This window comes from Protomyces lactucae-debilis, assembly GCF_002105105.1.
Source record: "Protomyces lactucae-debilis strain 12-1054 chromosome Unknown BCR37scaffold_2, whole genome shotgun sequence".
NCBI lineage: Eukaryota > Fungi > Ascomycota > Taphrinomycetes > Taphrinales > Protomycetaceae > Protomyces > Protomyces lactucae-debilis.
Window position 1 is genome coordinate 263,291 of NW_024467994.1, and position 24,957 is coordinate 288,247.

Sequence of the window (24,957 nt, forward strand, 5' to 3'; positions counted from 1 at the left end):
AAGAAGTAGATACTCAATAATCCTACCAGCTACAACCCACGCAGCTCAAAGCCAGCCTCACTCGACACAACAAGCGCCTCAACCTGATACCGAAGCCGCGCTTGCAACCGCTGAATCTTACTCTTTGCCTCAGTCCGATACAACAACGCCGCTTTGCTATCCACAATCCGTGCATGTTTCCGTTGCAAAACTTCACACATCCCAATCAATTGCGCAATGTACGGTGAGCAATGCAGTGTGAATCCACCAATCGTCTGTATCGTTGCTGGAATGGAACCTGTTTCAAGGGATGGCTCATACGGATCTTCGAGATGGATCAACGCATGTGAGAGGACATCGAGGGATGCAGAGAGATGTGGGTAGTCAGTCGTTGCATTCAATGGATGAAATGGCTTGTGCGTCGTCAACACCTTTTCTAGCTCCTGAACAACGTGCGTTGGTGAAGTAGGTACACTCTCTCCTGATTGCAGGAATGCACAAGCGATACGCTGAATCTCCTCACATGCGTATTGCGAGCTCGTTGGTAGCGCATCCAGCATTGTCACTTGTAATGGAACAAGTGGACACATCTCACATAACCGCTGCAGATCGAGTTGTTGACCACCTGCATAGTAATTGACGAGCAACGCATCCATCTCGCGAATGAGACACGGCGCATACTGCTCATCCATTAGCAAAGGGAGCAATGCCGATACAGTTCCAGGTTGGACGGAGCGTTGGGTCGCTAGCTGAACGAGTGCAGCGAGTTGTCGGACACGGAGCCAGCTGAAGGGTTGTTGCTCCTTCGCAGTCGTCGTCGTAGATGTAGCATCACGTCCACCCATCTTGGCAATCGCTTTCACGACATCCTCTTCACTCAGTGGCGCGCCACGAAGGAGAGCACGAAGGCTAGTATATAGACATGCCACGAGATGTTCATCTGTCGCATTATACAACAATGCAAGTGCAAGCTGGGTGACTTCATCCGGTAACGTTTCATTGTTGTACTGCATATACATGGCACACGCGCTGCTCGTGATCCAATGTAGCATGTCTTGCTGTGTATTGAGCGATAGTGACGCTGGGAGTTGATCAAGCCATAGCGGTACATCTTCCAACAACGCCGCCTCTGTCTCCCTCTGTGCAGTGTGAAGAAAGAAGGGCGCATGTCGATTCGCTTCTTCACGCATCTTGGGAATCTGCATCAGCTGCTCAAGTCGCTTGACAGATTCTTCATCTGCCGTCTGGTCCAAGATGTTGGACGCCTCATCCATCTCTTCTTCTGGTATCTCTCCCTGAGCAACACGATCCACCAACGCCATATCTTGCAGACGCTCCTGGCGCTCATTGAACAGTTTCTCAATGGAGAAGTCCAGCTTCCTGCCTTGTTCATCTATCTGCTCATTCGCATTGCGTGTCTTTCTACCAGATTTGCCCTTCTTGGGTACTCTGGGTGCTTCATCCTCTTCACTGCTGAATTCCAGTCCAAGCATAGGAACTCTCTTTGGTAGTGTTTGTTTAGCTTTCACTTTGGCCAGTTTGGCGATAGGTAAGGAGAGATCGTCGATGTCTGAGGGATCTGACGGTGGTTCTGATAAGTCTGAGGAGAGATGGTCGTTATCCTTGTCGTCGTCGTCGTCAAAGCGCGTATGCACAGGACGTGGTACTTGACCAGAAGCGACAATGGGGTCAGAGGATAAGCCAGGGACATCGATGATCTCTGCAGGTGTTGGTGATGAGCGCACACCGACACTGCTCGGTGGAGCGACTACTGTGTCTGGTTTGGGTCGATGAACAAACGTAGTTGGTGTGCTTGGGCTAAAGACGCATGGGTCAGAGGAGGGGAGTCTGGGGAAGAAGCTCAACAAGGTGCTCTGGCCTGATCGCTGGCCTGCTTTGATGGCGGTTGCTTTGCGGCGTGCAGGCTGGTTGGGTGTCCCTGTGCGGGCCATTGTAGCTGCTCCTTGTCTCGTTATAAATGGGGCCAGGTATCCAGTGCCTACCTGGCTATGTTCTCTGCGATCTCTCCAATATGCTGGATCGCCTGCAGTACTGTTGTATATTCAGTCGCGTCTTTGTGAAGAGACGAACGCGACTTTCTTCCGCGTGAAGGCAACGAGATGCCACCACAGAAAACCAACAGACCCAAGCAGCAGTATAAGGTCGAGGTTGTCTACATGAGCTACATCTACTGCGCGGACCCAAGGCAGATGATGGTCACTGAATCACCACGCACAAACATCATCTCAGAGTGCTTCTTGACCGTCTAGTACAGTTTGTTAGCATGATTCTGGTACTTTCATATTTTGAAAAGGCTTCACGTACCCGGACAGTCTCTTGCCGTGTCTCTTCATCTGTGTCGACCAGTGTGATGGTTTCTTCCGCGTCTCCTAGGACGATATTGCAATGTGAATCGTAAGCCTTTTGGGTTAGAGGATGTCGGCAATCGCAACAGTTTTGCATACGTGAAGACGTCCTCTGAGTTCTCGGTCGCCCTTGAGCTTGACATAGACCTGGCAGCATTAGATACAGAAGCGACACCTGAGCAATGAGCATGCATACTTGTTCATCGAGGGAGAGTCGGACGAGGTCGAGTGGTTCGGCGACTGTCGTTGACGCCATGGAGCAGTAGTAGAAGCAGTGGCAGATGCTGTGATAGTAGCAGTAGCAGTAGCAGTAGCAGTGGCTATAACAATAGTATACTAGTAGTAGCAGTAGTAGAGTTAGTAGTGTTAGTAGTGTTAGTAGTGTTCTAACGACACGTGACTGCGACTGCTAACTTTTCACAAGCACAACCATCAAGGCACCACCAACGTACAGAAACAAGCTAAAGCAGCCAGCTAATCATGTCCAAGATCGAGGAAATCACAGAAGACGAACCCGTCCAGCAGACAACCGCAGCGCAGGTCGAAGCCGCCTCTTCCGATTCCGAGCACGACGAGGAACTCGCTGAAGATGCTTCCAGCAACAGCCTCCAGTCTCGTGCTGAGCAAAAATCAAGGAAGCTCATTCTCAAGCTCGGTCTGAAGCAGGTTCCTTCCATCAACCGTGTCGTTCTCCGTCGTCCCAAGAACGTAAGTCTCCTATTGCTACTATTTTATGGTCATTGTCGAATTTCAGAATGCTCACACGTATGCTAGATCATGTTTGTCATTGCCAAGCCAGAAGTCTACAAGTCGCCCAACAGCGACACCTACATTGTCTTTGGTGAGGCAAAGATTGAGGATATGAGCCAGCAAGCTGCTCTCCAGCAGCAGGCCCAACAGCAAGCCCAAGAGCAGCAAGCTGCTTCGGCTGCTGGTGGTCAATCATCCTCCGAGGAGTCCGGCAAGAAGCCTCAAGCGCCTGAGGAGGAGGATGAGGATGTAGATGAGACTGGTGTGGAGGCAAAGGACATTGACTTGGTCATTGAGCAGACTCAATGCAGTCGTGGACAAGCTGTCAAGTCGCTCAAGAAGAACAAGGGTGACATTGTTAACGCCATCATGGGTATGTTGGAATTTCTCTTTTGCGAACTGATGCTAACCATTCCCAGACATTACATTGTAGAGCAGTCTCTATGCGCTAGGCATCGATCTAAAAAGCATTTGATCCAAAAAGTGAACTATAGAGTGTGTGTGAACGATGAACATGTGTGAGACTGTGAGTATCTACTGACGGAGCCTCCTTGCTATGGCCGTCCATTGTATACGTACTAGTTGTCCAGCCTTCACTGCGCCCTGCTATTTTACCTTTTCCTCTCCTAATCTTTTCATTTGCTTCCGCTCGTAATGAGACGTAGCGACGTCATCCGAGACTGCAACGCCCAATAGGCCGCCAACAGCCTCCATCAATATCTTGCCTGCTTCCTCGTATCTCCTGACTGTCGCTACAATCTACAGCGTTTCGCTCCTTTGGGCGCCAAGCTTTGTTGCGCATCTCGGTGCCTTCTCTGCGCCGTCGTCGTTGTCCCACTACGCCACGGGCATGTCAGCTCTCTTGTGATCATCCAGCATGAGTCACAAGCAAAAGCAAGGCAAATGCGCTATGACGCTATGCAAAATAAAAGCTTCATTTTCACATCATAGCCTATAAAGCGCCTTGCTCCTACACCGAGATTCATAGTCCATCAACACTTTCCCACAACTTACAATCATGGGTGCAGTCGCTTCTTGTCTTAGCACAATCGTCAACGCCATCGCTGGTGTCTTCATGTCCATCATCCACGGTATCGGCGCAGTACTGTCTGCCATCGTCCGTGGTATTGCCGCAGGTATGTGACCCTCTCACGACTTTTTCTGTTCTTTCCATCTAACCTATTCTAGTCTTCAACGCTTGTATCGGATGCATCACCTGCAGAGGCGGAGGCGCACGTCGCAGTCGGCGTTCGAGGGTCTAGTGCCTAAATCATCACCAGTAGCAAACAGCTGGCTCTGAAGCTCGACGCCACATTGTAATGACTTTCTAGTAATCATGCCAAACAGATCTCAACCCATGTGTACAAGTCTTGACCGTTCTGATTCATCCTGTGAACTACGTATCATTATCCTGTTTTAAAAGTATACAATAGGAGAGGGAAAGAGAGAGCGTTACCAGACTGCCCCGAGTCGCTCTCTCAACTCTTCCTTCTTCCCAGTTGCCATCAACCCGCGCTTCCTCAGCTCAGTTTTGAGTTGTGCAACAGTCATATCATCAATGAATTGAGGAACCGGTGTATCCTGCATCTTGGCCTTGGGCGGTAACCGCTCAATCCGAATAGACCCTTGCGCATTCATAACAGGTCGAGCAGTAGCAGCACCCGTCGCTGCAGTCCCAATGCCTGTTGCAGAAGCTGTGATCGTGACATTTGAATCTGCTGAAGACGGTGGTACACCAGCCCCTGAAATACCAGAAGTTGACCGGCCTCCTTCCGGTGAAGGTCCAGCATCATACGGTCCATACAAAACAGTCTCCCCGACTGGCGGGAAGAGTGCTGCATACAGCGTTTCTTCCTCCCGACGCACAGCGGGTTTTGTGGGTAAGCCTGTTGCTGGATTATCCACACCCGCTGCCAACGCTGCTTCTGTGAGGAGTTGTAAGGTCGTTGACCCACGATGTGGACGTGTAGCGGTACTTTGTCCTGGCTTCATGGCAGCGTGTGGAGAAGATGAAGTAGCCAAGCCAGAGAGGCTGCTAATGGACTGTCGATGTCCCTGCGTACCAGCACCACCACTACTACTGCTCCCAGAAACTTCGTATTGTAATGAAATATCCTCAAAGGGTCCATACTCAAACAAGTTCTCATTCGCTGCAAACAAGTCTTCTTTAGCAACCTCATAGTCTTGTCGTGCTTTTGCCAAGACGGCAGCATCTTGTAGTGCAGCGACTTTAGCCACAGCCGCTGCAGTGTACTGCCCAACAAGTGCCGAGACATCGGATGTGCTGCGTCGAGATTGTGCACTTGGCCGACGCTGAGCTCTCGGCACAGATCCTGCTGTAGCGACAGAGTTGGCTACTTGTGAGCCATTCATGCCGTTTGCCTCCTTCAGACTGTAACTCAGAAAGTTCTCCTGAATATCGCGTCTGGAGGAGGCACTGGACATGACACTCGGTGACCGAACGTGCGTTATTTGCCTTGAGAGTGGGTGCCAGTCTTGTGAGGTGGATGTCCAGTCCTGTAATCCGAGTTGTGGCGATTCTGGTAGATCCATATCATACTCTGACCTCGGTGGACCTGATTGCGGCCGTTCAGACAATTCGTTCATGGAGCGAATCAGTTGCGCAGCCATACTTGCAGGCTGCGTTGGTCTCCATGTATCTGGCTGTACATCCATCATCTCTGTGTCATCGTCCATCATGAAGTCAAACGCTGCAGGTACTTCAGCAGCCAGTGTCGCCTGTAGTGACGGGTGCAGCGTTTGCTGCTGTTGTGAGGGAAAGGACGCACGCTGCTGAAGCAGTTGGTATTGTCGTATTTGCTCAGATAAATCAACTTGTGCAGTAGGAACAGCACTCGGCCTGCGAGAATGGTTCGCTGTGGAGGTGCCACTGCCTGGTTTCGAGCTCAACTCGACAGGGTTGACGGTATCGGTTGTTGCACAAGCCAAGTCGCCTCCTACCTCCTCAAAGACAGCGCCAAGGGACATATTGTCCAGCGTCTCTGTTGGTGTAGGCGGCACAGAACGCATCCGTCCTGTTCCTGGTGCAGTGCTCCGATATGGATGATATTTGAGATGCATCGGAGCATTGTGGCGTCTCTTGCCAGTCCCACTGCCTGAGTGATCGTGAGTTACACCCACACTCGTAAAAGAGCCTTGTCTATTATGTGCCGCATCGTTGCGTATGAACTGAGGCGTTGGTCCGTCATAGTAAGAGTATCCCTCCAACTCTAGCTCTGCCGCTGAAAAACTCCGTTGCTGGTGTACAGGACGATGTTGCTGATGTTGTTGAAGTTCATGCTGCTGTATATGAGCAGGATACTGTTGAACATGCTGATAGGTCTGAGGAACATAGGTAGCAGCGTCAAACGGGTGTTGCTGAAGCGGCTGACCGTTAGATTCATGCTGTGTCGCCAGACCAACCTGCTTTGAGTCAGGCGCAGACGGCCAAAATGACGAATCAGGGACGCCGTGCCCATGAGGGTTCATTCAAGGGCCCGCCAGCTCTAGCGCCCGCTTTAGTTGCAGGTCGTCGCAGGAGAGCTTAAGGTCGCAATGTCCAACGTGTCGCAAGTGAGGTTATCGTCTGTTGACGTACGACCTAGGACGACCAAATTCTAGCAAGGGCGGCCGTGGTCAAGTACGTATCTCTGATAGCTGATCGGCCACTTACACACTCTAGCCCGCTTGTAGCTTACAATCCACTTCCTTTTGAGGTTGAAGCTGCTGCGGCATTCGCATTTTGACTCAAATTCATTTTCGAAGCGCGGGGAAACGCGACCAGCAGGGAAGACTGGCGCTCACAATCAAACAGCTGCATGAAGCATTACGATTCTCCATCGATATATAGGGCTTACTTAAGTTTCGCTCGTTGAATTGATCATCGCCATGCATAGGAACGGGAAGACATGCACAGAAATCAGAACAGCTCTTCTGCTCGACAGCCATGGACATGTGAACTCTTTATATCAACGTCGACGCCTCTCATTCCAGCCAGTTCCAGTCTTGCCCATCATTGTAGCTAATGTTCATACTCGCCGTACCTGTAAAGTTGGCAGGCTTACCGGACTGGAGAAGGGCATGCTGCTCAGACGTCGCTTTAGCACTTTGCTGCTGTTGTCCGTGCTGTTGCGCATGCGCACGACTGTCAAACGAGGCAGGACCTTGAACAAGTGCACCATTCCCTCTTGCCTTCTTTGGAATTTGCGCCGTTCTACCGCCCATACTTGCATTTGCGAAAGATCCAATCACAGGTGAAGTCAAATGACTACTGACAGCAGGCGGTGTTGTGGTGCCAGACGATTCAGTAGCGCCACCTGGCGACGAGGCAGGTGCTTGATCAAGCTGTGTAGCGAGTGCTTGCAAATTGGTCGTTGAACCACGACCTCGTCCAGACACGCGAGCCTGTGATTGCTGCGCGGCGGAAGCTTGGCCTTGCTGTTGCGCAGGTGTCGTGTTGTTTGTTCCAGAAACACTTGTACCACCACGATTACGCTTCTTGATGACATCTGTTTTGAGGGACAAGGGTCTTACAACTCCGTGCAACTTCAAGAATAATCCGCACGCATTGCATAGTGGCTGTCCATCTGGATTACGCCGCCAAAGAGGCGTCGTCTGTGTATGACAGTTTGTACAGCTCGGTGACTTGCCGTCCGCTCCAATCGGGGTATTTTTACTCTGCATTGTCGTTGTCCCACCTGGTGACGTCGCTCTTGACACCGGCCGCGAGGTATCTGGCTTTGGCGAAGGTGGTCGTGAGGTCGACCCAGAGTACTGCCGTTGGGGCCTGATTTGGCTCATCTGCAACTGACCCAAGCTATTGGGTACACTATTATTGCGAGGCAAGGAGTTGCGTCTGCGATCCGTGACTGAGTTTTGTCGCGAGTGGTATTTGCCCACACTGTTCTTTCGGCTGTTGACTGCCATTGATTTGCCGCTGGCTGAACTCGCTGAGGTGGACGGTGCGGGTGCCAAGGTAGGAAGTGTAGACGGCGATGCAGTGAAGGATCCTCCCTGACGCATCGAGTCTTGCTGCAATTGCTGCTTCATTTGTGTTGCTTGCACGTCTCCTGATGAAAAGTCCATTACTTCACCCATGTGGTCTTCGAGCTCTTCTGCGAACGAGAACATGGGCCGATGCGTGTCTGGAAAGCTGCTAGATGGTGTTGCATTGGCACTCATATGCGCTGGATTGATGTGCTGTGGTACAGCTTGGAACCCAGGATGAGGCGAAAATGAGCTATTCGAGAAGAAGCTGTTTTGCTGAAATGAACCAGACGTCGGCGTGAACAACTCTTGCTGGTCCATTTCGTAGTATGGCGTATGCGAACCAGATAAACTGCCGTATGCCATTTCGCTTGACCCTCCTTGTCGAGAGGCCATCAGATTTTGCTGCAAAAGAGATGGTGTCCTGTCTCCTGTTGGGAAATTGGGCAAGAGCATTGCGGACTGCGAAGCGCCTCGACGATCGGGGAATTCGCTTTGTCTCGGAAAGTAAAGACCAGCGGCTTGATCCATCGAAGAGTGATGTGGCGTGTTGCTGAGAGAGCCAGTCACAGATGCGTATGGAGTATGCAGAGGCTGTGAGCCGATAGACGACGCCTGAGACTGGTTCTGCGGATAGCTCATGCCGTGCACGGCATTAAAGTCGAAGCTTGGCGAGAACCCTTCAGGACCTTCCATCGCGAGCGGATCTAGTCCCATCAAATTAGGATGCGACGTTTGCAATGGGAAAGACGGCGGATTAACGGAAAGCGTATCATCCAGCAAGAACTCGTTAGGAGCGTCGTCCTCCATGAACATCTCGGTGTTGTCAATCGCGCCAACATATGGCGAAAAGTCGGCCGGCCGCTTTGTGCCGGACTTTGTATCGAGACTCGTCTTGCGAACATGACGGCGAACAGAACCAAAGCCACCCTGTGGGAAGACCGGCATAGACGACGGTGGCAAGATCATGTCCACCTCCCTGCCATGAATTGCCATCCCGTCGCTCGCTGTAGCTATCGCCTTCCCTGTACTTGATCTGCCATTCTCATCGCTCTTTGTAGCAGCCGCAGCAGCTTCCTTCTTTCTCAAGTTCATTGCCATCTGCTGTTAGCGTCAAATATCGGCAATAAACTCAAGGCAACGTACCATGCGCCAGGTGAGATTCTCCATACGCGCGCCGTTCGGCAGATCTTTGCGCTGTTTTGTATACATCTTCCATACTTGAGCGGCGATCGGGTCGTTCGAACTGCTGCCATCATCGCCATCCTCTTCGCATAGCGGCAGCGCCGTTGCCGCTAAAAATTGCGATCGCCTGCTCTTGTTTTCTTGCAGAGCAGATAGATCGAGATCCATCGTTTCTACTGTAATACCAGTCAACTTCTGGGCGCCGTGTTGAGAGCCAGGCGCAACGAAGTGTCTCTTTGCGATCTTGTCGATCGCCGCTTTTCGAGATGCGCCGGGCGGGAGTGTTCCCAAAACGTCGCTGTGTATGCGAAAGTGCCCAGCTAGATTTGCTGTAGGGTGTTCAGGAAAGGGACGGCGTCTGGATGCGGGCTCCTGTATGGGCTGGAAGCGTGTTGCTATAGGGGTTGCTTTTTTGTGCAGTCGCTTGTGCTTCCTCGCACTTTTGGCAGTGGAAATCCTCCGCCCGCCGCCCACTTTCACCTGCACAGAACAATGTCGGACTTGTGGCCGGATGTATTTGAGCACGGGCACGGCCAACGGGCGGGCTAAAGCTCGGCCTTTGCTCACCAGACACTACTTCTACTTCTAGAAGGCATGCCGTCTATATGCTCTGGCCTATGGTGTCTGCATACTACGCATCTCGCATCGTGGTCACGTCAACGCTCAGCTGACGAGATCTGCATCCTAGATGTTCCTTGAGCCTTGTGCACATGCTACTTCACAGGCACGAGGATGCCCTCATTTCACACAGGAGACATCAGGCACAGGCATATTTGCGAAATCGGCTGGTGGCTACCGAAGTCGTTGAGCGAGCAAGGTTCGTGCCTGGAAGTAAGCTATCGTCCTGTCAACGGCCGCAAGCTTCGAGCCTCTCAAGCTTGGAAGACAAGCTTTGAGCCAAGCATATGCGACTCGACGTTACTTGAACGTGCATCGCTTGGTGACCTAAATACCTCTCAGTGCTCTCGCCCAACGACGTCTCCTGATCATGCTTCTGAATCTGTCACATTGCCTGGATTGCGCGAAATTGCCACTCAAACTGGGCAGTATTTGACAATGTTTGGGTGCAGGAAACCAACTCATCTGACACGCAGCCTGCAAATATTTGCGCGATCATCGTATGTCATGCAATTGCTAGTTTCTGCCTCGGAGATTCGAGGGCTTCAAAACAGTGGAGAAGGTCATGCTCAGGGGCGAGTCATATTCGTCAGCAATGGTTGGGGAAAGCATTTGCCAAGCCAAGCGATCTCCAGTCCATGTGGATATGACTTCTTTGGACCTATCTTTTCAATGGCCGATGAAGATGAATGAAGCTCTTGGCTGGCAAGCTGGGTCGGTGGAGCGTACAAATGAGGTCTGGTCGCATTCTTCTTCTCCAGCCTTCAGCCAGTCTTCGTACGAACACAACCTGCAAGGCCAGGAGTCTTTATAGTGTTCGATCCTTGATGATGCGTGATGTGAATGCTTCTTGCGTGCACATCCGCAGCACAGAGTCACAGACTATAGCTGGCACATCTTGGGCCGAGTCCAGCTTGACATCCCATCTCGCTGAATAACCCTAACCCTGGATCTGGACGCCAAAAAACACGACGAGGGAAGCGCGAAGGCGACAACAGACCGAGTCGACGGTCCATTGAGCAAGTTTCCCAGAGAACTTGAGCCATCTGCAAGTCTTGAACAACAGAAGACTCTTTCTTGGCCCGATTTCCGCAGCCAGAGACCATAAGCTGCAGCTATGCAGTCGTCTCAATCCATGTACAACTTGAGCAGTATTGCATCGCCTCAATACGTCCCGTCTCATCTGCGTCAAGCTCACACACCCGGAGGCCATACACAACCGAAGCACTCGCCGCCCTTTCTAAGACGCAGCTCGACAGTCTCTAAATTTGGCGGCCCAGGCTTCGGCACTCCGAAGCAATCACGCACAAAGTCTGGTGATTTCGCAGTAGAAGATGCACCGCCTACGGAGTCCATCTATGACTTTAGCGGTGGTTCGCCCTTCTCTAGACCAGCCAGTGTTATGAAAAGTCCACCACCTCCGCAGCAGCAACGGACGTCAGGCTTACAAGCAACACACGCAGCTGATCTGCGGACCTCCAAGTCACAATACTTCACCCAGTCAACGCCACAGCAAAGTACCTTGTCCGACTTGCCCACTGCCGTTGTAATCTTTGGTTTTCCCAGTCATATTCAGTCGCAGGTGCTCTCCCACTTTTCACGCTTCGGCGAAATCGCACAACATGCGAGTAGTGCAGCACAAGAATCTCACTCAACGGGTAGCAATTGGTGTAAAGTGACATACCAGTCTCCTGCTAGTGCTCAACGCGCAGTCCAAGCGAATGGATCGCTCGTGCTGGGCCAGTATATGGTGGGTTGTGTGTATGCACAAGAAGACGCACCCGTGAGTCGCGATACTGCACCAGCACTCGCCAGTCCACGCGGCCAGTCTGATGATGCTATGGAGATTGACCCAATGACACCACCACCGCCGTCTGCGCCAGCCGCACAGTCAAGAGGTCCGCAGATGGCTTATCAGCCAAACCACGGCTACTCAACACCCACTGCGCCCCGTCATAGGGCTTCTGACAATCCATTCAATACTGGAGCGAGTACTCGGCAACAAGCACCCATGTCACCGCAAGATGGGATGCAGACACCCGGTGGTGGTCGACGGATCGAAGTCTTGCATACGGATGGGATTTACAAGTCCAATTCACCTTTGGCCGGTCAAGCTGGTTGGATGCCTGGTTGGTTACAGGCTGCTGCAGGACCAGCGACGCCGGAGCGTAAGGATGAGCAGAAGGTTGCAGGGACGCCAGTGACACAGGTGAAGCAGGACGAACAGGCCGTCGCGCAACGGGGATGGGGATCGAGGATGTTGAGGGGCCTGGTGGATACAATCTTTGGATTCTGAGGTCGGGCTTCTGACTCTTGAGCACGGGCATCAGCCTATACCCGCTCTCAAGGATGGTCGCATCCCACATCCTGTCAAGTTTATCGGATGGCACCCATGCCGAGTCGCCTGAGCGATTATGACAAGTCTGTCAGTCTCTGATCAGACTATCTAGCCTGCACATTGCATTCAAATGATGGTGTCGAGTCACAGATTTGCATCGACATGTTGTTCTTGAGCACATCTGTCTGTGGTATTACCAGTTTGTTCAATGTTCGTTCAACCATCGGCATCTATTCATCCGAAGATGCCGTCATGCGACTTCGTCAGGCTCAAAGGATAGACCTTATATGCGGTCTGTGCGCTACATGCCATAATTTGTAATGGAGTTCAACTTCCGAGTAGATATTTGACTGCGATGCACCGGTAGCTCCATGGTCACGGCGTCGCCTACGACACATAGGACTAGTGTCAGACTGTCAGTGCGTATGTGAGTCCATTCTCTACTACTGTCTCATTAATCATAAACTTCCATCCTGAATGAGGCCGTTGCCGAACCCGCCCTGCAGAGTAGTAGCCCGCAGATGCAACCTTGTCCAGCACCCGGCGATCAGAACCGGACAAAACAAACTCAACAAAGTCTCGCCCGCCGTCCCACCTTCCATGATTCAGATGGGATCTCCCGAACAATTAAGCGAAAACTGTCAGTGGAAAGACGGACCTGGACCTCACGAGCCCGGCACTGCCGTCTTTGCCGCATTCGATCTCACAGACTCAGGCACTCAGGTCGCAGGAGTATACTTGGAAACAATGTGCTACCGCTACAGGTTGGGCCTAATCACTAAAGTGAAGTACGTAGTAAGAGAAAATAAAAAGGTCATTCAAGAGTTTCATCAGCATAGAAAACCACTGGCATAGAAGCCTAGTGAATCTTCATATGCCTGCGCAAGTTGCTGCGTACTGAAAAGGCACGCTCACAACCCTTGACATTACACACATACGGCCGCTCGCCTGTATGACTGTGCTTGTGAATGCGTAATGAACTCGGCCGAGAAAAAGTCTTTTGACATTCAGGACAGGTATAACGATCCGCTGGTCCTGCCCCCTGTGCTGCGGGTGGACTCGCAGCACCAGATTCCGATGCCGTTGGGGACCGTGCACTCAGTGATTCGGGACTATTGGGGACCGATCGGAAGTTTGGTATTGTGGATGGCAATTGTGGCCGTGCAAAAGGGAGTGCTTGTAAGTTTGTGCTGTCCAGCTTTGGTAGCGGCGGTGAAAGGAGAGCAGAGAGTGAGACGCCGTTATTTGATAGAGAGCGAAGACTTGGCAGAGTTGGCCGGACAGGGGCAGAGCCATGCGTCAAAGATGAGATGGGTGGGAAGGCGAGCATGGCCGAAGCGTGTTGAGGACTTGGCGTCGCGCTACTCTCTGGCACATGCGATGTGTATGTTGAGCTAGGCAACGGCGCACTGCCCAAGCGTGGCAAGTTCGGTCGTTGCAATTGCTGCATGCTGCCATAGAGATCCGGTGAAGGCTGTGGTGTTGCCTGTTGCGCTGCATGATTGACATACGTCTTGTTTACTGGGTCGAAAGACATATGCAATGGAGCGCTTGCGAGCAAGACTGAGATGGATGGCAAACGAGGCTTTGAGCTGTCGCAATGACAGACATGATTGCCACTGTCGCCGCAGTCGCGCGACAATGAACGGTGCGACGAAGCTGGACTCAGAGGCATCTGCGCCGTCGTTGTAACTGGGAAAGACTTGCAGGCCGGGTACTGTGGCTCCATGATGGGCAGGCGCTGGACAATGGTAGTCATAGAAGAAAGAGCGGTCGAGGGTCTCTAGATATGCGATCCCAGGGGGGGCGAGATAGGAAAGAGTGGATGTACTTGCAGACGGGTAGGAGCAGCGGCCGGGGCCTATTAAAGAGAGCGCTAGGAGATCACGCCTCAAGTTAATGCAATCAGGGACGTCCGAGCGCGCATAAAGGGCGATATGCCATGGACTTTGTGTGTGCGAGATTGATTGAGACAAAGCTTCTGGTTGACGGCTAGGCTCGGTAGCCTCCTTGACCATGCCCTGCTCCGTCTCGCTTGGATCAACTGCGTCCCACCATTTCTCCCAGAGCGCCTGCAGCTCCCCCGCAACGGAAGGATCAAGCTCTTACAGGCAACTTGCACCTTACTCCCAACGACCTGTTATAGTGTTTGCTCTTCACTTGAAACGCTAGTCAAGTAAAGACAGTCTGCTGGGAAGCCAGCTCCTCTACTGCGACGGACATCGTATATTCATCTGCGGGCTACAACTTGGAGATGAATGGCGGCCAGGATTTAAGCGAACAGATCACCACACGATTTCGCGCCCCAGACAAGTTTCGATCGGCGAACAGACACGCTTGCACGGTGCGTCCGCACACCATACTTGTAACTTTCTAGTAGTTTCTACATACATGGGACAGATTTGCGAGCATGCTGTTGTCTCCATGGATTTGTCTCTGAAACACTAAGTCCTGGGTAGCAACAATTCAAGCTCACGCCGTAAGTTCCCTGAATTAAGACACCGGCTGATGACTCGTAGCACGAATGAAATCTAGACGAACCTGTCCAAGGTGACAGTCGAAAAAAGATCGAGCTCCTAATCTTCAGTCTTGATTCATGACTCAGCTCCCGGAGGCCTCCAAGGTAGTCACCAACAATCGCAGGCTCGCAGCTAGTGCTAGCTTACGCAACGAGAATCTGGACGGACAGGCAAGCTAGCTCGCGAGAATGTTGGACTCCAACAGACCATGTCATCATTGGCATGGCTAAAATTCTTTTGTACGAGCACGCTAATCACGGCTAGTTAGCGCCAGACAAAGTTTCAACTCTCCAGCAGCAGATGTCCTTTGGTGACTGATAGTTTAGAACTTCACAAGGTCGAAGTCAATGTGCTCTGTCTCTTCATGCAGACGGCTCCGATCGGTGACAATGTCAGCACGTCAACAAGATTCATCGCAAAGGGTGAGCTGAAGAAGCGAATTTGACGTTGCTCTCAAGTATGCGACACTCAGCGACCCTCATAGACAGTGTGGCCATGGCAGATACATACAGTGCCAGCAATGGAGCCTTGATGACTCGATGACTCGATGAGTCAGTCAGATCGCGCTTCCCCTGAGTCCTGACCGTGGCGCCGCACAAAGTCGCCTTCGGTGTCACCCAACGCAGACAATGAACCGAGCAGATCACTCTTCTCTCTTTCGTGCACCGGCAATGCGGACTCTCCTTTAAGGCTCAACTTACCCGCGGAGAGCTCCTCCTGTAGATCACCTGGCGGAGACATGCTGAATTCAGATGGGCATCGCCATGCAGATTCAAAATCGTGTTGGAGTCTTGGAGAAGAGTGACCTCGTTGTCAGTGCACTTCATACCATGTGTCTTACATGATGACACGACAGGTCAGCCGATCGCAATGACTGCTACTCATGATTCTACATGTACGAGCTCAATCGTGTCTGGCAAATTATCAAGCGGCGGCTGCTGGGACATTCAGGACTTTGTCGTAGCCGGCTTTCAGCGCCGGCATGCTCGTCGCGCATTTGAATAACAACGGCGTTCGTTGACTCAACAGATCTGCTCGCTGCTTGTTGTACTTTTCCAAAACAGCCTTGACCGTTGGATCCAAGTCTGTCTTTTGTCGCATGTCCTCCATGTCACTCCTCGCTTTACCAAATCGCGAAAAGGTGGCCTGTGCGGCATCCTTCTCATCCTGTGTGACACCCGTGGCAATTGAACGGTCCTTGTACTTGTTGTACAGGTCTAGTGAAGTATGTGCAAGGTCGGCAATCTCCGTCGTCTCCTTCTCATTCGGGGTGCCCTTGCCAGCTGCGGTAAGTTCGTCCAACGTTGGAACAAGTTTCTGGCCTTGGTCGATACTGGAATTGATGCCATCGGCACTGCTTGTTAGCTTGACATTTTGATGCGAGGCAGAGAACACTACCACGTAGCTGAGATATCGACACCGTGGAAGTCAACTGCTGACACTGATGCCAAGGCAAGTGCAAATACCAATTGGAGCTGCATTACGATTTGTGGCTCGAGTCGGATACTTGGGCAGAGAGAGAAAGTATCGGGGTATGCGTGGCCCTCAAAGAGCTCATGTACTGGAAATAGAGACAAGCTGTGACCAGAAAGGTTTCAACAAGCCATGACCCATCGCATGGAGGCATCTTGGCAAACAGCTTAACAATTGTGATTATCAAACGTCTTGACTTCAATCTGGATGATCATCGATGCATATGCAGCCGCGAGCTACTCTGCTGATTGACCTAGAGTCGAGCTAGATCACACGGCAGAGATTGCGATACTTGGTCCAGCGACCTAGCCTCTGGAGGTCACAAGCTTAATTGAGCAGGGCCCAAGTATGTACTGAATTGTCTGCTGTCGTACCTGGTCCACGTCATTTACTGTCAAAAGCAGCGTCCAGCGCCTTCTCGGCAGCTTTCCTGCGAAACGCAGCCAACTTTCGCTCTTGTAAAACACGTTGTGCAACAAGCTGTTCTTTATATTTGTAAAGCTGTTCAAGTCTTGTCTCGGGAACTTGGATCTTTTGCTTGATATCTTCGAGCTACATGGCAGTCAGCAGGGTGGCCAAGCAGCAGGAGGCTTCAGTTTACCGCAGTGTTGGTCTTTAGATTGGCGCCGTATACACTGCCAATCATGACGACGATAATAGTCGCTCCTGGTAGGCCATAAGTCTTGAGAGCTCCCATGGCAAGATGTAGAAGCTAGTATTTACAGATAAGGTAATAGCACAGCATCATGTAGATGTCAAGCTCGACAGGCGTAGAAGTATGCTCACCGTGCGACAAACATTTTTCACGCGGTCGTGCATTTGGATGCGCTGAACATGGACTGACCCTTTCTATAACATCACGCTGACGAGGCTGTCTCTCTCAGAGGGGGCACAAGGTGTTCTTGGCTTTGATAGGCTCATGGTCCGGCCAAGGTGCACCCCGTTGGTCGTGTAGACTGACCAGATTTCGTATCTCCCGACTTGACAAGAAGCATGAAAGCTCGGGTCGAAGTATCTCTTACAGATTTGCTAGCATGATCCTATATAGTATGTATAGCAAGCTTCTGCTCTTGATGAATCGGCCGTGAACGCTATTTATCGAATACGATGATCTCGACGCGGCAGCTCATTCACGGCCTTCGAGACCTGAAGCAAGGAGCCAGCTGTGAATGCTCAGCAGCCAGACTCTCGTTGCACAGACAATTCATGAGAGGGTCCACATCCGTTCTCGAGCCGGCGCGCTCAGAGAGCCTGCTTGAAGGACTATTGTCTGGACGCTTTGGTACAGCTTGACGCAAGAGGCTCTTAAAGACAGTGCGCTCGCTCGCGCATGGATATTGCGCCTGGTGAGTCCTCCACGAGCATACTCGATGCTGTGACAGAGACCTTGCTAGAATGAAGCAGGAGCTTAGGTGAATCTCGTGCCGATCAAGTCTGCCGAACTGATTGACTCTGTTTCAACGCAGCCTCAAGTGCCTGCTGTCTTTCTAGTTCTAGCGTACGTTCCTTGCGCTGCTTCTGTCTCTCCTCATCTCTCACGACGCCCATGTGCATGAGGTCTTTGTCTGCCTGCTGAGAGTAGTGGACAAAGTAGATGGTTGCCACGGTGCACAGTGACACGAAGCCAAGTGTAGCTTTTGCGGTTCTACTCATTTGAGAAACAGTTGCAGCTTACGAGTACAAGAGCCCAGGACTGGCTTCTTAGCGATGACTACTTCTGCCTGAAGCTCGAGGTAGATCCAGCTCATATGAGCAAATGCAGTCCAAGTGACCATCAAGCGGACACCCGGGTGCGTCGACTGGCCGACTGCAACGATCAGAATTTTGACGACGTCGGAGGCAGGCAGACGACGTAAAAGTATCCTTGAGAGCCCGTAAACGCCCTCAAGTCAGACATCATGGGTATGGACATCGCAGGGATATCGTGTGCAGCTCCTTTCGACTTCAAGGCTGTGATAATTGCCCCGTCAAGAGCAATATACGGAACATGTCTCGAACGTTGCTGCACACCTCTCTCTCCACTCGCCAGAGCCCAGGAGCTAATGACACAGATCCCGCGAGACTCGCCAAGCTGCAACAATCCGTCCGTATCGGCGGCAAGGGAACTCCCAGACGCAAGATCCAGAAGAAAGCGAAGGGTTCCGGTGTTGATGACAAGAAACTCCAAGCTACCCTCAAGAAGCTGAACGTCCAGCCCATTGCTGGCATTGAGGAGGTCAACATGTTCAAGGAGGATGGAACTGTTCTTCACTTTGGACGTCCTACAGGTATGCCGATAATTTACAACACTCATGAACACCCACTAACAATTTCTAGTGCACGCCGCTGTGCCTTCCAACACCTTCGCCGTGTACGGCCGTGGTGAGGACAAGGACTTGACTGAACTTGTTCCTGGTGTTCTCAACCAGCTTGGTCCCGACTCTCTTGCTTCCCTGCGGAAGTTGGCCGAGTCATACCAGCAAATGAGTGCTGCTCAACAGGCTGGCGCCGCTGGTGGTGCTGCCGCTGTTGAGGGTGCTAAGGAGACAGAGGGCGACGATGATGACATTCCCGACCTTGTCGAGAAGTTTGACGAGCAAGATTAAACCTCTCTTACTGACGTAAAAAATCATCGCAATCGTATATTCTTCCTGGATCCTTCTCTTCTTTGATGCGTAGCCGTAGATTGAGTCGTGTCTCTGAATGGTACATGAGTGAATATGCCAGCCTACCCTACCAATCCTCGTCACTCTCCTCGCCCTCACTATTCACGGCCACTTTCTTATTTCGTTGTCCCAACGCTGCAGCGAGTTGTGACGCCATATCCAACGGTGCTGCGGCACCAGCAGCAGCACCCACAGCAGCGCCAGCACCCGCTGCTCGAGCAGCACCAGGTACTGCAGGTGCAGATTTATCAACCGTCTCGGCCTTCTTCAATTTCTTCAATCCACCAGCTCCACGAATGGATGCAAGCAAGTCATCTCTACCACCAGGCGCACCAACTGGTAACGATGCAGCCAACGCAGGAGGAGGCGGTGCAGGCGGACCGCCTGGCATGGTTGGTGGTGGAGGTAAACCAGGAGGAGGTGGTGGACCGCTCCCTGCTAATGCTGTTGGCGGTGGCAAAGGAGGCGGTGGTGGAGGTCCACCTGTAGGAGGTGGTGTTGGACGTCCTGGTACAGGTCGAGCAGCTGCTGGCGGTAAAGGCGGTCCTTGCCGTGATGGCACCGGTGGGCCTGAAGCACCTCGTGAGGGTACAGGTGGCCCTGCTGAGGACGGTGGCACGGGCACTGCTCGGCCCATGGGCGGGGCAGTTACCCGCTTTCCCTCAAACGGTGGAGGAACATTGAAGACAGCTCCACTCGGTGTTGTATCAGTCAAAGGGACCTTGCCTGGAACCATTGGCCCATCCGTCTGTGGTCTCCTTCGTGACGGCGGCGGTGGAGGTGGACCACCCGTTTTGCGATTAGCAGGCGAGGCTGGAGCCGAGTCGCTGGGCGATTGAGTCGGTGTTGAGCTTTGTTGAAGCACGATGGGCGGGCGACTCGAAGGTGTTGCAGAAGCGGGCGGCGGCAATCTTCTGATTGCAGGGGTAGCAGGCTCTTGGACTGGCGCAGCTGGCGGTCCTGGAGGCGGTGGCGGCGCTGGTGCGCGTGGTGATGCAGTCGCACTACTGATGGGCGGTGCCATTGATACGGGAACGCGTGTAGGTTGTCGCTGCCGTGATGGTGGCACTGTTTGCTGATGCTTTGCAGCTTGTTGTGTAATGAAGGACTTGATGAACTCTTCGTTCCCGGCAATTTGATCCTCTGATATGCCTAGCTCTGCTAGTTGTGCCATCACGCCGGCCATCTCTGGATCATTCGGATCAAATGTGCTCTTGCGTGGTGTCTCTGGCGTCATGGGCTGTTGCACCGGCTGTGGGCTGTAGCTGGGTTGTGCCTCATGCTTATCGCTCTTTCCAAAGAGGCCCATCATCTTTGAGCCCATCTTGCCGAGGCCGCTCTTCCCAGACGGTACCTTTTTGTGTCTGCTCTCCACTTTGCTGTAGAAGTTGGATGCTTCGCGTTCGTCAGCAAAGCTAAAGGCGGCCATGCACTCGGGTATCTCGAAAGAGTGAAAGAAGGTGCGATCTTGATTGTATTGGAAGCCTTCGTAGAGCTCTTGATCCCACAAGATGCCCTGCGTGCCGACGACATCGACAAGCTTGAAGAAGAAGCATTTCCCAACTTGATCGTATGCCAAGACCGCAGCACCTATCAGCTCGGTGTCAATCCATCTTTGACTGTCGGGGAGGCAGATGTAGAGCTTGGCGATAGCCGCTGTGATGATCTTATTTGACGCGCTCGGTATACAGTGCTTGATGGTGCTAATTGTTAGCTCGGTCAAAGACAAGTATAACAGCTCACTCTTTATCTGCGGGAGTCAGAAGGGGCATGACGGCCCGATGCTTGTTCTCACAGAAGGTTCAGACTTGAAGAGATGGGGATTCTTTGCTGCAGCTGCTCTTGAAAGTGCTAATAGTGTGTCGCACGTCGTGGTCGCCATGACGCTGGCCAAGCAATCTGACTGCCTAACCCTGTTTATGAAGTTCCGTCCAGCTGCTGACTCAAGCTTGTATACGTACAGCTACTCTGCAGCTGCCCGTGGGAACTGTCAGGTCGCTTGAAGGGATGCAGCGATACGTACAGAGCTTACATACCATTGGACGATTCGTTGCTACTTGGAATCAATAGGTTTCATCGAGCTAGAAGTTGCCCTTTTTCAGTCGCAATGTTTCCAGAGCTTAGCTGTAATGATCGAGCTTCGGTCTTCAGTGCTCAGAAGCGAGCATGAGTCAGATTGCTGTATTGCTTATCAATCGCGCTGGCTGATGCTCAGACGAGCATCCAGAACGTGCAGATACTCTCAAAGACACGCTTGATCCGTGCAGCAATGATTCCGTGCGTCTTCTGTGGAGGCTGTCTTTCTTATTCTCGGCTTTGAGCTCTCAAATTCTCAATTGCTGAAAAGAAGGTCTCGAAACCTACACGCGATCAGTAAGGAACTGTTGTGTCACACTTCTAGCAATCGCAGGTCATCTTCTCTGCGTTGCTACGGCACTATCCCGTACTGGGCGTCTGCTCTAGCTCTCTCGGGCTGGTCATGTGGCCATCTCCAGCGAGTATGTCGAGACAACCAAACGCCCATCTCGACACACGCATGTCGTCGATGATGTCGACTTATTATCTAGTCATTCAATACCGAGTAATCGGTGTTGAGATTAGCCCGCACCCGCGAAATTGAACAAGCAGATTTCTCCCACAGCAGAAATCTGACGACTTTTGGCGATTGCGCTTGACGTAAGCGTCTAAAGACGTTGTGCAACAGATCTTCAAGCATTGAACGAGACTAATACAAGCCGCCTGGCAGCTATGAAGTCCGTGAGGATCACATGCAATGCAGGATCGAAATCTGCCTGTCATCACCATCGACAGGTCAACGCCCGCAGCAAACGACGTTGTCATCAAGAATGAAAACACTGCGAGCGACCCCAAGGGCTGGATGATGCATGATTCTGCGGTCTTGCACTGCGAGGCATGATGGACGACACTGATGTTGCTGGCTGTACGACATCCATTGGCAAAGAAATTTAGCGATTCAAGGTCGGCAAGCGATTTGCTAGCTTTGTCAAGCTACGTATTGAGTGAATTGATTCGGAGAATGGTGCTTCTGCACAGTACACGGTTGTTTTTGAAACCGCTACATCCGCCGACGCTGAGCATGTCAGTTGAGCTTTCGCAGCAGAGTATCACGACTAGTTGGCTGAAAGACTCGCAGATGACAGCTTCATGGACATAAAGTCATAATTATGCCCCACGGCTTGGCCTCAGTGAGTCAAGGCCTCAGCTCCCCAAGCAGAACAGAATTAGAGGCAAGAAGGTGGTGTCCAGGGTCGCAGACCCGCCATAGCGTGTTGATTGAAGTCACGGCTTGATGAATCACATATCACAGGTCAGCCGTAGCATTAATTGAGCATACTAAAGAATCTATTGATATTGTAACTTGTAGCATAGATGGTGCAGCAAGAGGATTGAGGAGACTGCCCCTCGTAGGGACACTGCGGCTTGCCCGTTAGCAGACGACGTCATTGAGCGTTCACAATTTTTAAGCTTCATATCTATTGCGGGAGGATGTCATGATGTGCATGGATCTTCATGGAGTCAAGAAACCCTTCCAAGGTTTTCTGAAAGGGCTAACTGAAGGGCAAAACCTATGTTTCGGAGCAAATTGACCCTAGGCAACTTGATACCGAAGGTGGTCAGTCAGGCTGTTCGACTTCATGTGGGTCCGGTGCCGGTCGCTCGATGAGAAGTTCACTGCAATCATCTTAGCTCGCTGGCTCAACCTTGACCGAAACTTGTCATCACTACATTCAATCGTCGTGGCTATCGTGAGTGGCCTAATAGATTGGGCAGCGTCAATCCTGGATCTTGGAACATGGAAGGACGAATTCATACGGGATCTTGGATGAACTAAATGAATGGATTTGCCAATTGACACACAGCAGATGAAACACTTTGACAGCCTAGCTAGGGATGCTGCAATCAAAGGCTTCGAAGCAAAACACGCAGGGTTCCGCTGCTAGAACCGTCTTCCAAGGTTTACCCCATGCAGATACAGAGTCGTAAACATGCATAGGTGAGCGCAGAAGCCGTTAGTGGCCGTTAACGTTGTCAGTCTGGCGGCGGCCTCTCGGTGCCATGAAAGTGCCGCTGGGGACAGTGATTGGTACAGTAGGCGGCCTCCTCAGATCGTGGAGACAGGCGCCGGCAAAGATCGACAGAACGCGCGCGCACGACGACACAAACCGGACTGCTGGAGCTGCTTGACTTTAGACGCCATCTGCCTCACGACTCATGAGTCTTGAGCGTTGACGTCCCGTAGCCATGGTCGTCAGAGGCACTCCGTCTTTTTGCACGCTATACGCGGCATTCTTGCCCAAAAGCGCAAAAGACCAGCAGTGGCCGGCACGAGCTCGCCTGCCTCTGGCAGCATCGCCGGCGGCAAACAGGATCCTCCATTGCATAACCGAGCGATCGGTCTGCATGTGCCCAGGACACTGAGAAGTCAAGCCTTGATCATGATACTTTTCTCGTTCTCGCGCTGGTGCCAAGGCCGGCCCGGTAGTGCGAAAAAAGTGCGACTGTAGGTAGATAGGGCTGCGCAGCTGATGCGCGTGCGGCCCACCTTCAGAGGAACAGCAGGAGATCGTGGCTCAGGGAAAGAGAGGAGCCTTTGACATGCCCTCCAGCTCAGACCCTCAGACGCCTCCTGTGGCAAAAGTGGAAAGGCAGGTCTGTGTGCTGGAGCTGTCACCAACGAATATGCTTTATGCCCGCCTTTGCCAGATAAAGGAATGGATACCCGGCACCACAAGCTGAGGCACAGGCCGTAGCCCTTTTGCTCAACAGGACACCACTCCATCACACACGACCACTTGGACTTATACTCACTAATCTGTCTACACCCACTGGCTCCTTTATTCGGCTGAGTAGGAGAACAAAAGCGCCGGCTTAATCTCGATCTGATCCCGCAGACCCACCGCCTGGACCCAGATTCAAGCGACAATTTAAGCCGAAAACTATAACTTACAAAGTCAACGACCGCTATCAGTCTATCTGCTCTTGCTGTCACCAGTCTAATCATCCGAACAAGTTTGCACAAAGGAGGACCTGAACTTGGAGACATCGAGTGGCTACAAGGTAGCATAAGAAACGAGGGCGGGGTCTGACGACGGTCGCAGTGCACTACAGCCATGTCGCAGCAGGACCATTCGACATACTCGCCGTCGCATGCGCACTTTCCAGGCTTCAACAACCTGGGTGAGGGTCGGCCTCAAATGGTGAAGCAAGAATTTGACGGGGAAACGCAACGCATGCAACTACCCTTTCCACCGGCGCAGCGCGAAGCGCTTCCCTCTCTTCAACAGCTGCAAACGATGCCACAATCATACGGTCAGCAAGAACAACCTACAGGATACAACTCCGCGCAGCAGCAGAGTTTCCAAATACCACAGCAACCGCAGCCAACCCAACAAGTATCAATACCTCAAAACACTGGAGGATTCAATGTCCCTCACTCAACCTTCTCGAGACATCGGCAAGGCCCTGTTCCTGCATCCTTGCCGAATTTAGGCAGGATGGAAGGCTCTTTCTCAGCTTCCAGCTTCTCTCCACAATTCTCTCCAACGCAATTGCAGTCACCTTCTGCGTCATCATCATTCGCTTCTTCTTCGCTATCACAGCCGACGAGCGCCGCACAGACCGAAGGGTTCCAAAGCAGTACAGGCTCCATCAAGGGCAAGCGGAAGCGTGCTAGTCCTCAGCAGCTTGGCCTATTGAACCAAATTTTTGACATGACTTTTTTCCCCTCGACAGAGCTACGGAATGCCCTTGGTAAGGAACTTGGTATGATGCCGCGCACTGTCCAGATTTGGTTCCAGAACCGGCGTCAGTCATGGCGTGCGCACAAGAATCGATCTGGTGATGCAACAGCGTCAGGGGATGGTCAAACGACACCGACAGCAGGGGAGCAGGTAGAGCCCCATTCAAATGATAACGAGCGCGGCGGCTGGGAAGTCTTGCGCTCCTTCCAGAATAAGAAGGCTACAGGTGAGATTGGTGAGTACGAGTACATGTCTATCCCTGGACCTGTTGGCGGAAGTGGTGCTCCAGTTGCAGATCAAGGGCAGTCGCATCCTCTAGCGCAGCATCAGCAACAG

The 24,957-nt window shown here is 52.1% G+C and overlaps 16 protein-coding genes across 16 annotated transcripts; 6 read left to right on the top strand and 10 right to left on the bottom strand.

Annotated features, from left to right (window-relative positions):
- Positions 1 to 29: 29 nt before the first annotated feature.
- On the bottom strand, positions 30 to 1,931 carry BCR37DRAFT_390632 (uncharacterized protein; the record flags this gene model as incomplete). Its single annotated transcript, XM_040870889.1, has 1 exon — positions 30 to 1,931. One exon carries the CDS (start codon positions 1,929 to 1,931, stop codon positions 30 to 32), a length of 1,902 nt encoding a protein of 633 aa, XP_040727759.1.
- Positions 1,932 to 2,167: 236 nt separating this feature from the next.
- Positions 2,168 to 2,601, bottom strand: BCR37DRAFT_343290 (putative U6 snRNA-associated Sm-like protein LSm3; the record flags this gene model as incomplete). The annotated part of the gene is made up of 4 exons (XM_040867490.1): positions 2,168 to 2,245; positions 2,305 to 2,400; positions 2,445 to 2,492; positions 2,542 to 2,601. The coding sequence occupies 4 exons, from the start codon at positions 2,599 to 2,601 to the stop codon at positions 2,168 to 2,170; spliced, it is 282 nt and encodes a 93-aa protein (XP_040727760.1).
- Positions 2,602 to 2,770: 169 nt separating this feature from the next.
- Positions 2,771 to 3,602, top strand: BCR37DRAFT_376187 (NAC domain-containing protein). Its single transcript, XM_040868550.1, has 3 exons — positions 2,771 to 3,053; positions 3,120 to 3,468; positions 3,515 to 3,602. Exons 1-3 carry the CDS (start codon positions 2,826 to 2,828, stop codon positions 3,526 to 3,528), a joined length of 591 nt encoding a protein of 196 aa, XP_040727761.1. The 5' UTR covers positions 2,771 to 2,825; the 3' UTR covers positions 3,529 to 3,602.
- Positions 3,603 to 3,683: 81 nt separating this feature from the next.
- BCR37DRAFT_376189 (uncharacterized protein) lies at positions 3,684 to 4,373 on the bottom strand. Its single transcript, XM_040868551.1, has one exon. The coding sequence runs from the start codon at positions 4,267 to 4,269 to the stop codon at positions 4,078 to 4,080; it is 192 nt and encodes a 63-aa protein (XP_040727762.1). The 5' UTR covers positions 4,270 to 4,373; the 3' UTR covers positions 3,684 to 4,077.
- Positions 4,374 to 4,547: 174 nt separating this feature from the next.
- Positions 4,548 to 6,673, bottom strand: BCR37DRAFT_396528 (uncharacterized protein; the record flags this gene model as incomplete). Its single annotated transcript, XM_040871708.1, has 1 exon — positions 4,548 to 6,673. Exon 1 carries the CDS (start codon positions 6,582 to 6,584, stop codon positions 4,548 to 4,550), a length of 2,037 nt encoding a protein of 678 aa, XP_040727763.1. The 5' UTR covers positions 6,585 to 6,673.
- Positions 6,674 to 6,753: 80 nt separating this feature from the next.
- On the bottom strand, positions 6,754 to 9,731 carry BCR37DRAFT_411704 (uncharacterized protein). The gene is made up of 2 exons (XM_040872202.1): positions 9,228 to 9,731; positions 6,754 to 9,182 (listed from the first exon to the last, which is right to left on the bottom strand). The coding sequence occupies exons 1-2, from the start codon at positions 9,432 to 9,434 to the stop codon at positions 7,080 to 7,082; spliced, it is 2,310 nt and encodes a 769-aa protein (XP_040727764.1). The 5' UTR covers positions 9,435 to 9,731; the 3' UTR covers positions 6,754 to 7,079.
- A 90-nt stretch (positions 9,732 to 9,821) lies between these two features.
- BCR37DRAFT_376195 (uncharacterized protein) lies at positions 9,822 to 10,791 on the top strand. Its single transcript, XM_040868552.1, has one exon. It carries the CDS (start codon positions 9,999 to 10,001, stop codon positions 10,575 to 10,577), a length of 579 nt encoding a protein of 192 aa, XP_040727765.1. The 5' UTR covers positions 9,822 to 9,998; the 3' UTR covers positions 10,578 to 10,791.
- A 210-nt stretch (positions 10,792 to 11,001) lies between these two features.
- On the top strand, positions 11,002 to 12,180 carry BCR37DRAFT_385362 (Nup53/35/40-type RNA recognition motif-domain-containing protein; the record flags this gene model as incomplete). Its single annotated transcript, XM_040870341.1, has 1 exon — positions 11,002 to 12,180. One exon carries the CDS (start codon positions 11,002 to 11,004, stop codon positions 12,178 to 12,180), a length of 1,179 nt encoding a protein of 392 aa, XP_040727766.1.
- Positions 12,181 to 13,087: 907 nt separating this feature from the next.
- Positions 13,088 to 13,246, bottom strand: BCR37DRAFT_337511 (uncharacterized protein; the record flags this gene model as incomplete). Its single annotated transcript, XM_040867265.1, has 1 exon — positions 13,088 to 13,246. A coding segment is annotated over one exon (159 nt), but the record flags the coding sequence as incomplete, so codon positions are not given.
- Positions 13,247 to 15,556: 2,310 nt separating this feature from the next.
- BCR37DRAFT_376197 (uncharacterized protein) lies at positions 15,557 to 16,279 on the bottom strand. Its single transcript, XM_040868553.1, has 2 exons — positions 16,140 to 16,279; positions 15,557 to 16,095 (listed from the first exon to the last, which is right to left on the bottom strand). Exons 1-2 carry the CDS (start codon positions 16,220 to 16,222, stop codon positions 15,666 to 15,668), a joined length of 513 nt encoding a protein of 170 aa, XP_040727768.1. The 5' UTR covers positions 16,223 to 16,279; the 3' UTR covers positions 15,557 to 15,665.
- Positions 16,280 to 16,598: 319 nt separating this feature from the next.
- BCR37DRAFT_385365 (uncharacterized protein) lies at positions 16,599 to 17,033 on the bottom strand (the record flags this gene model as incomplete). Its single annotated transcript, XM_040870342.1, has 3 exons — positions 16,599 to 16,766; positions 16,816 to 16,926; positions 17,001 to 17,033. 3 exons carry the CDS (start codon positions 17,031 to 17,033, stop codon positions 16,599 to 16,601), a joined length of 312 nt encoding a protein of 103 aa, XP_040727769.1.
- Positions 17,034 to 17,192: 159 nt separating this feature from the next.
- Positions 17,193 to 18,032, bottom strand: BCR37DRAFT_376199 (cytochrome c oxidase assembly protein). The gene has a single exon (XM_040868554.1). It carries the CDS (start codon positions 17,865 to 17,867, stop codon positions 17,643 to 17,645), a length of 225 nt encoding a protein of 74 aa, XP_040727770.1. The 5' UTR covers positions 17,868 to 18,032; the 3' UTR covers positions 17,193 to 17,642.
- A 20-nt stretch (positions 18,033 to 18,052) lies between these two features.
- On the top strand, positions 18,053 to 18,889 carry BCR37DRAFT_376201 (nascent polypeptide-associated complex subunit beta). Its single transcript, XM_040868555.1, has 3 exons — positions 18,053 to 18,116; positions 18,266 to 18,481; positions 18,531 to 18,889. The coding sequence occupies exons 1-3, from the start codon at positions 18,113 to 18,115 to the stop codon at positions 18,797 to 18,799; spliced, it is 489 nt and encodes a 162-aa protein (XP_040727771.1). The 5' UTR covers positions 18,053 to 18,112; the 3' UTR covers positions 18,800 to 18,889.
- Positions 18,717 to 20,742, bottom strand: BCR37DRAFT_128457 (uncharacterized protein). The gene is made up of 2 exons (XM_040866050.1): positions 20,603 to 20,742; positions 18,717 to 20,562 (listed from the first exon to the last, which is right to left on the bottom strand). Exons 1-2 carry the CDS (start codon positions 20,629 to 20,631, stop codon positions 18,927 to 18,929), a joined length of 1,665 nt encoding a protein of 554 aa, XP_040727772.1. The 5' UTR covers positions 20,632 to 20,742; the 3' UTR covers positions 18,717 to 18,926.
- A 1,742-nt stretch (positions 20,743 to 22,484) lies between these two features.
- Positions 22,485 to 22,864, top strand: BCR37DRAFT_376206 (uncharacterized protein). The gene has a single exon (XM_040868556.1). It carries the CDS (start codon positions 22,516 to 22,518, stop codon positions 22,705 to 22,707), a length of 192 nt encoding a protein of 63 aa, XP_040727773.1. The 5' UTR covers positions 22,485 to 22,515; the 3' UTR covers positions 22,708 to 22,864.
- A 1,667-nt stretch (positions 22,865 to 24,531) lies between these two features.
- BCR37DRAFT_332571 (homeobox domain-containing protein) lies at positions 24,532 to 24,699 on the top strand (the record flags this gene model as incomplete). Its single annotated transcript, XM_040867067.1, has 1 exon — positions 24,532 to 24,699. A coding segment is annotated over one exon (168 nt), but the record flags the coding sequence as incomplete, so codon positions are not given.
- Between the last annotated feature and the right edge of the window lie 258 nt (positions 24,700 to 24,957).

Bases quoted from the DNA above. Each gene is read 5' to 3' on its own strand.
- BCR37DRAFT_376187 (XM_040868550.1), top strand. From the start codon at position 2,826: ATGTCCAAGATCGAGGAAATCACAGAAGACGAACCCGTCCAGCAGACA. The intron at 3,054-3,119 runs GTAAGTCTCCTA...CACGTATGCTAG, and splicing joins TTCTCCGTCGTCCCAAGAAC to ATCATGTTTGTCATTGCCAA.
- BCR37DRAFT_376189 (XM_040868551.1), bottom strand. From the start codon at position 4,269: ATGGAAAGAACAGAAAAAGTCGTGAGAGGGTCACATACCTGCGGCAAT.
- BCR37DRAFT_411704 (XM_040872202.1), bottom strand. From the start codon at position 9,434: ATGGATCTCGATCTATCTGCTCTGCAAGAAAACAAGAGCAGGCGATCG. The intron at 9,183-9,227 runs GTACGTTGCCTT...CGCTAACAGCAG, and splicing joins AGAATCTCACCTGGCGCATG to ATGGCAATGAACTTGAGAAA.
- BCR37DRAFT_376195 (XM_040868552.1), top strand. From the start codon at position 9,999: ATGCCCTCATTTCACACAGGAGACATCAGGCACAGGCATATTTGCGAA.
- BCR37DRAFT_376197 (XM_040868553.1), bottom strand. From the start codon at position 16,222: ATGCAGCTCCAATTGGTATTTGCACTTGCCTTGGCATCAGTGTCAGCA. The intron at 16,096-16,139 runs GTAGTGTTCTCT...GCTAACAAGCAG, and splicing joins GTCGATATCTCAGCTACGTG to TGCCGATGGCATCAATTCCA.
- BCR37DRAFT_376199 (XM_040868554.1), bottom strand. From the start codon at position 17,867: ATGAGTAGAACCGCAAAAGCTACACTTGGCTTCGTGTCACTGTGCACC.
- BCR37DRAFT_376201 (XM_040868555.1), top strand. The intron at 18,482-18,530 runs GTATGCCGATAA...AACAATTTCTAG, and splicing joins TCACTTTGGACGTCCTACAG to TGCACGCCGCTGTGCCTTCC.
- BCR37DRAFT_128457 (XM_040866050.1), bottom strand. From the start codon at position 20,631: ATGCCCCTTCTGACTCCCGCAGATAAAGA. The intron at 20,563-20,602 runs GTGAGCTGTTAT...GCTAACAATTAG, and splicing joins CTGACTCCCGCAGATAAAGA to CACCATCAAGCACTGTATAC.
- BCR37DRAFT_376206 (XM_040868556.1), top strand. From the start codon at position 22,516: ATGTGGGTCCGGTGCCGGTCGCTCGATGAGAAGTTCACTGCAATCATC.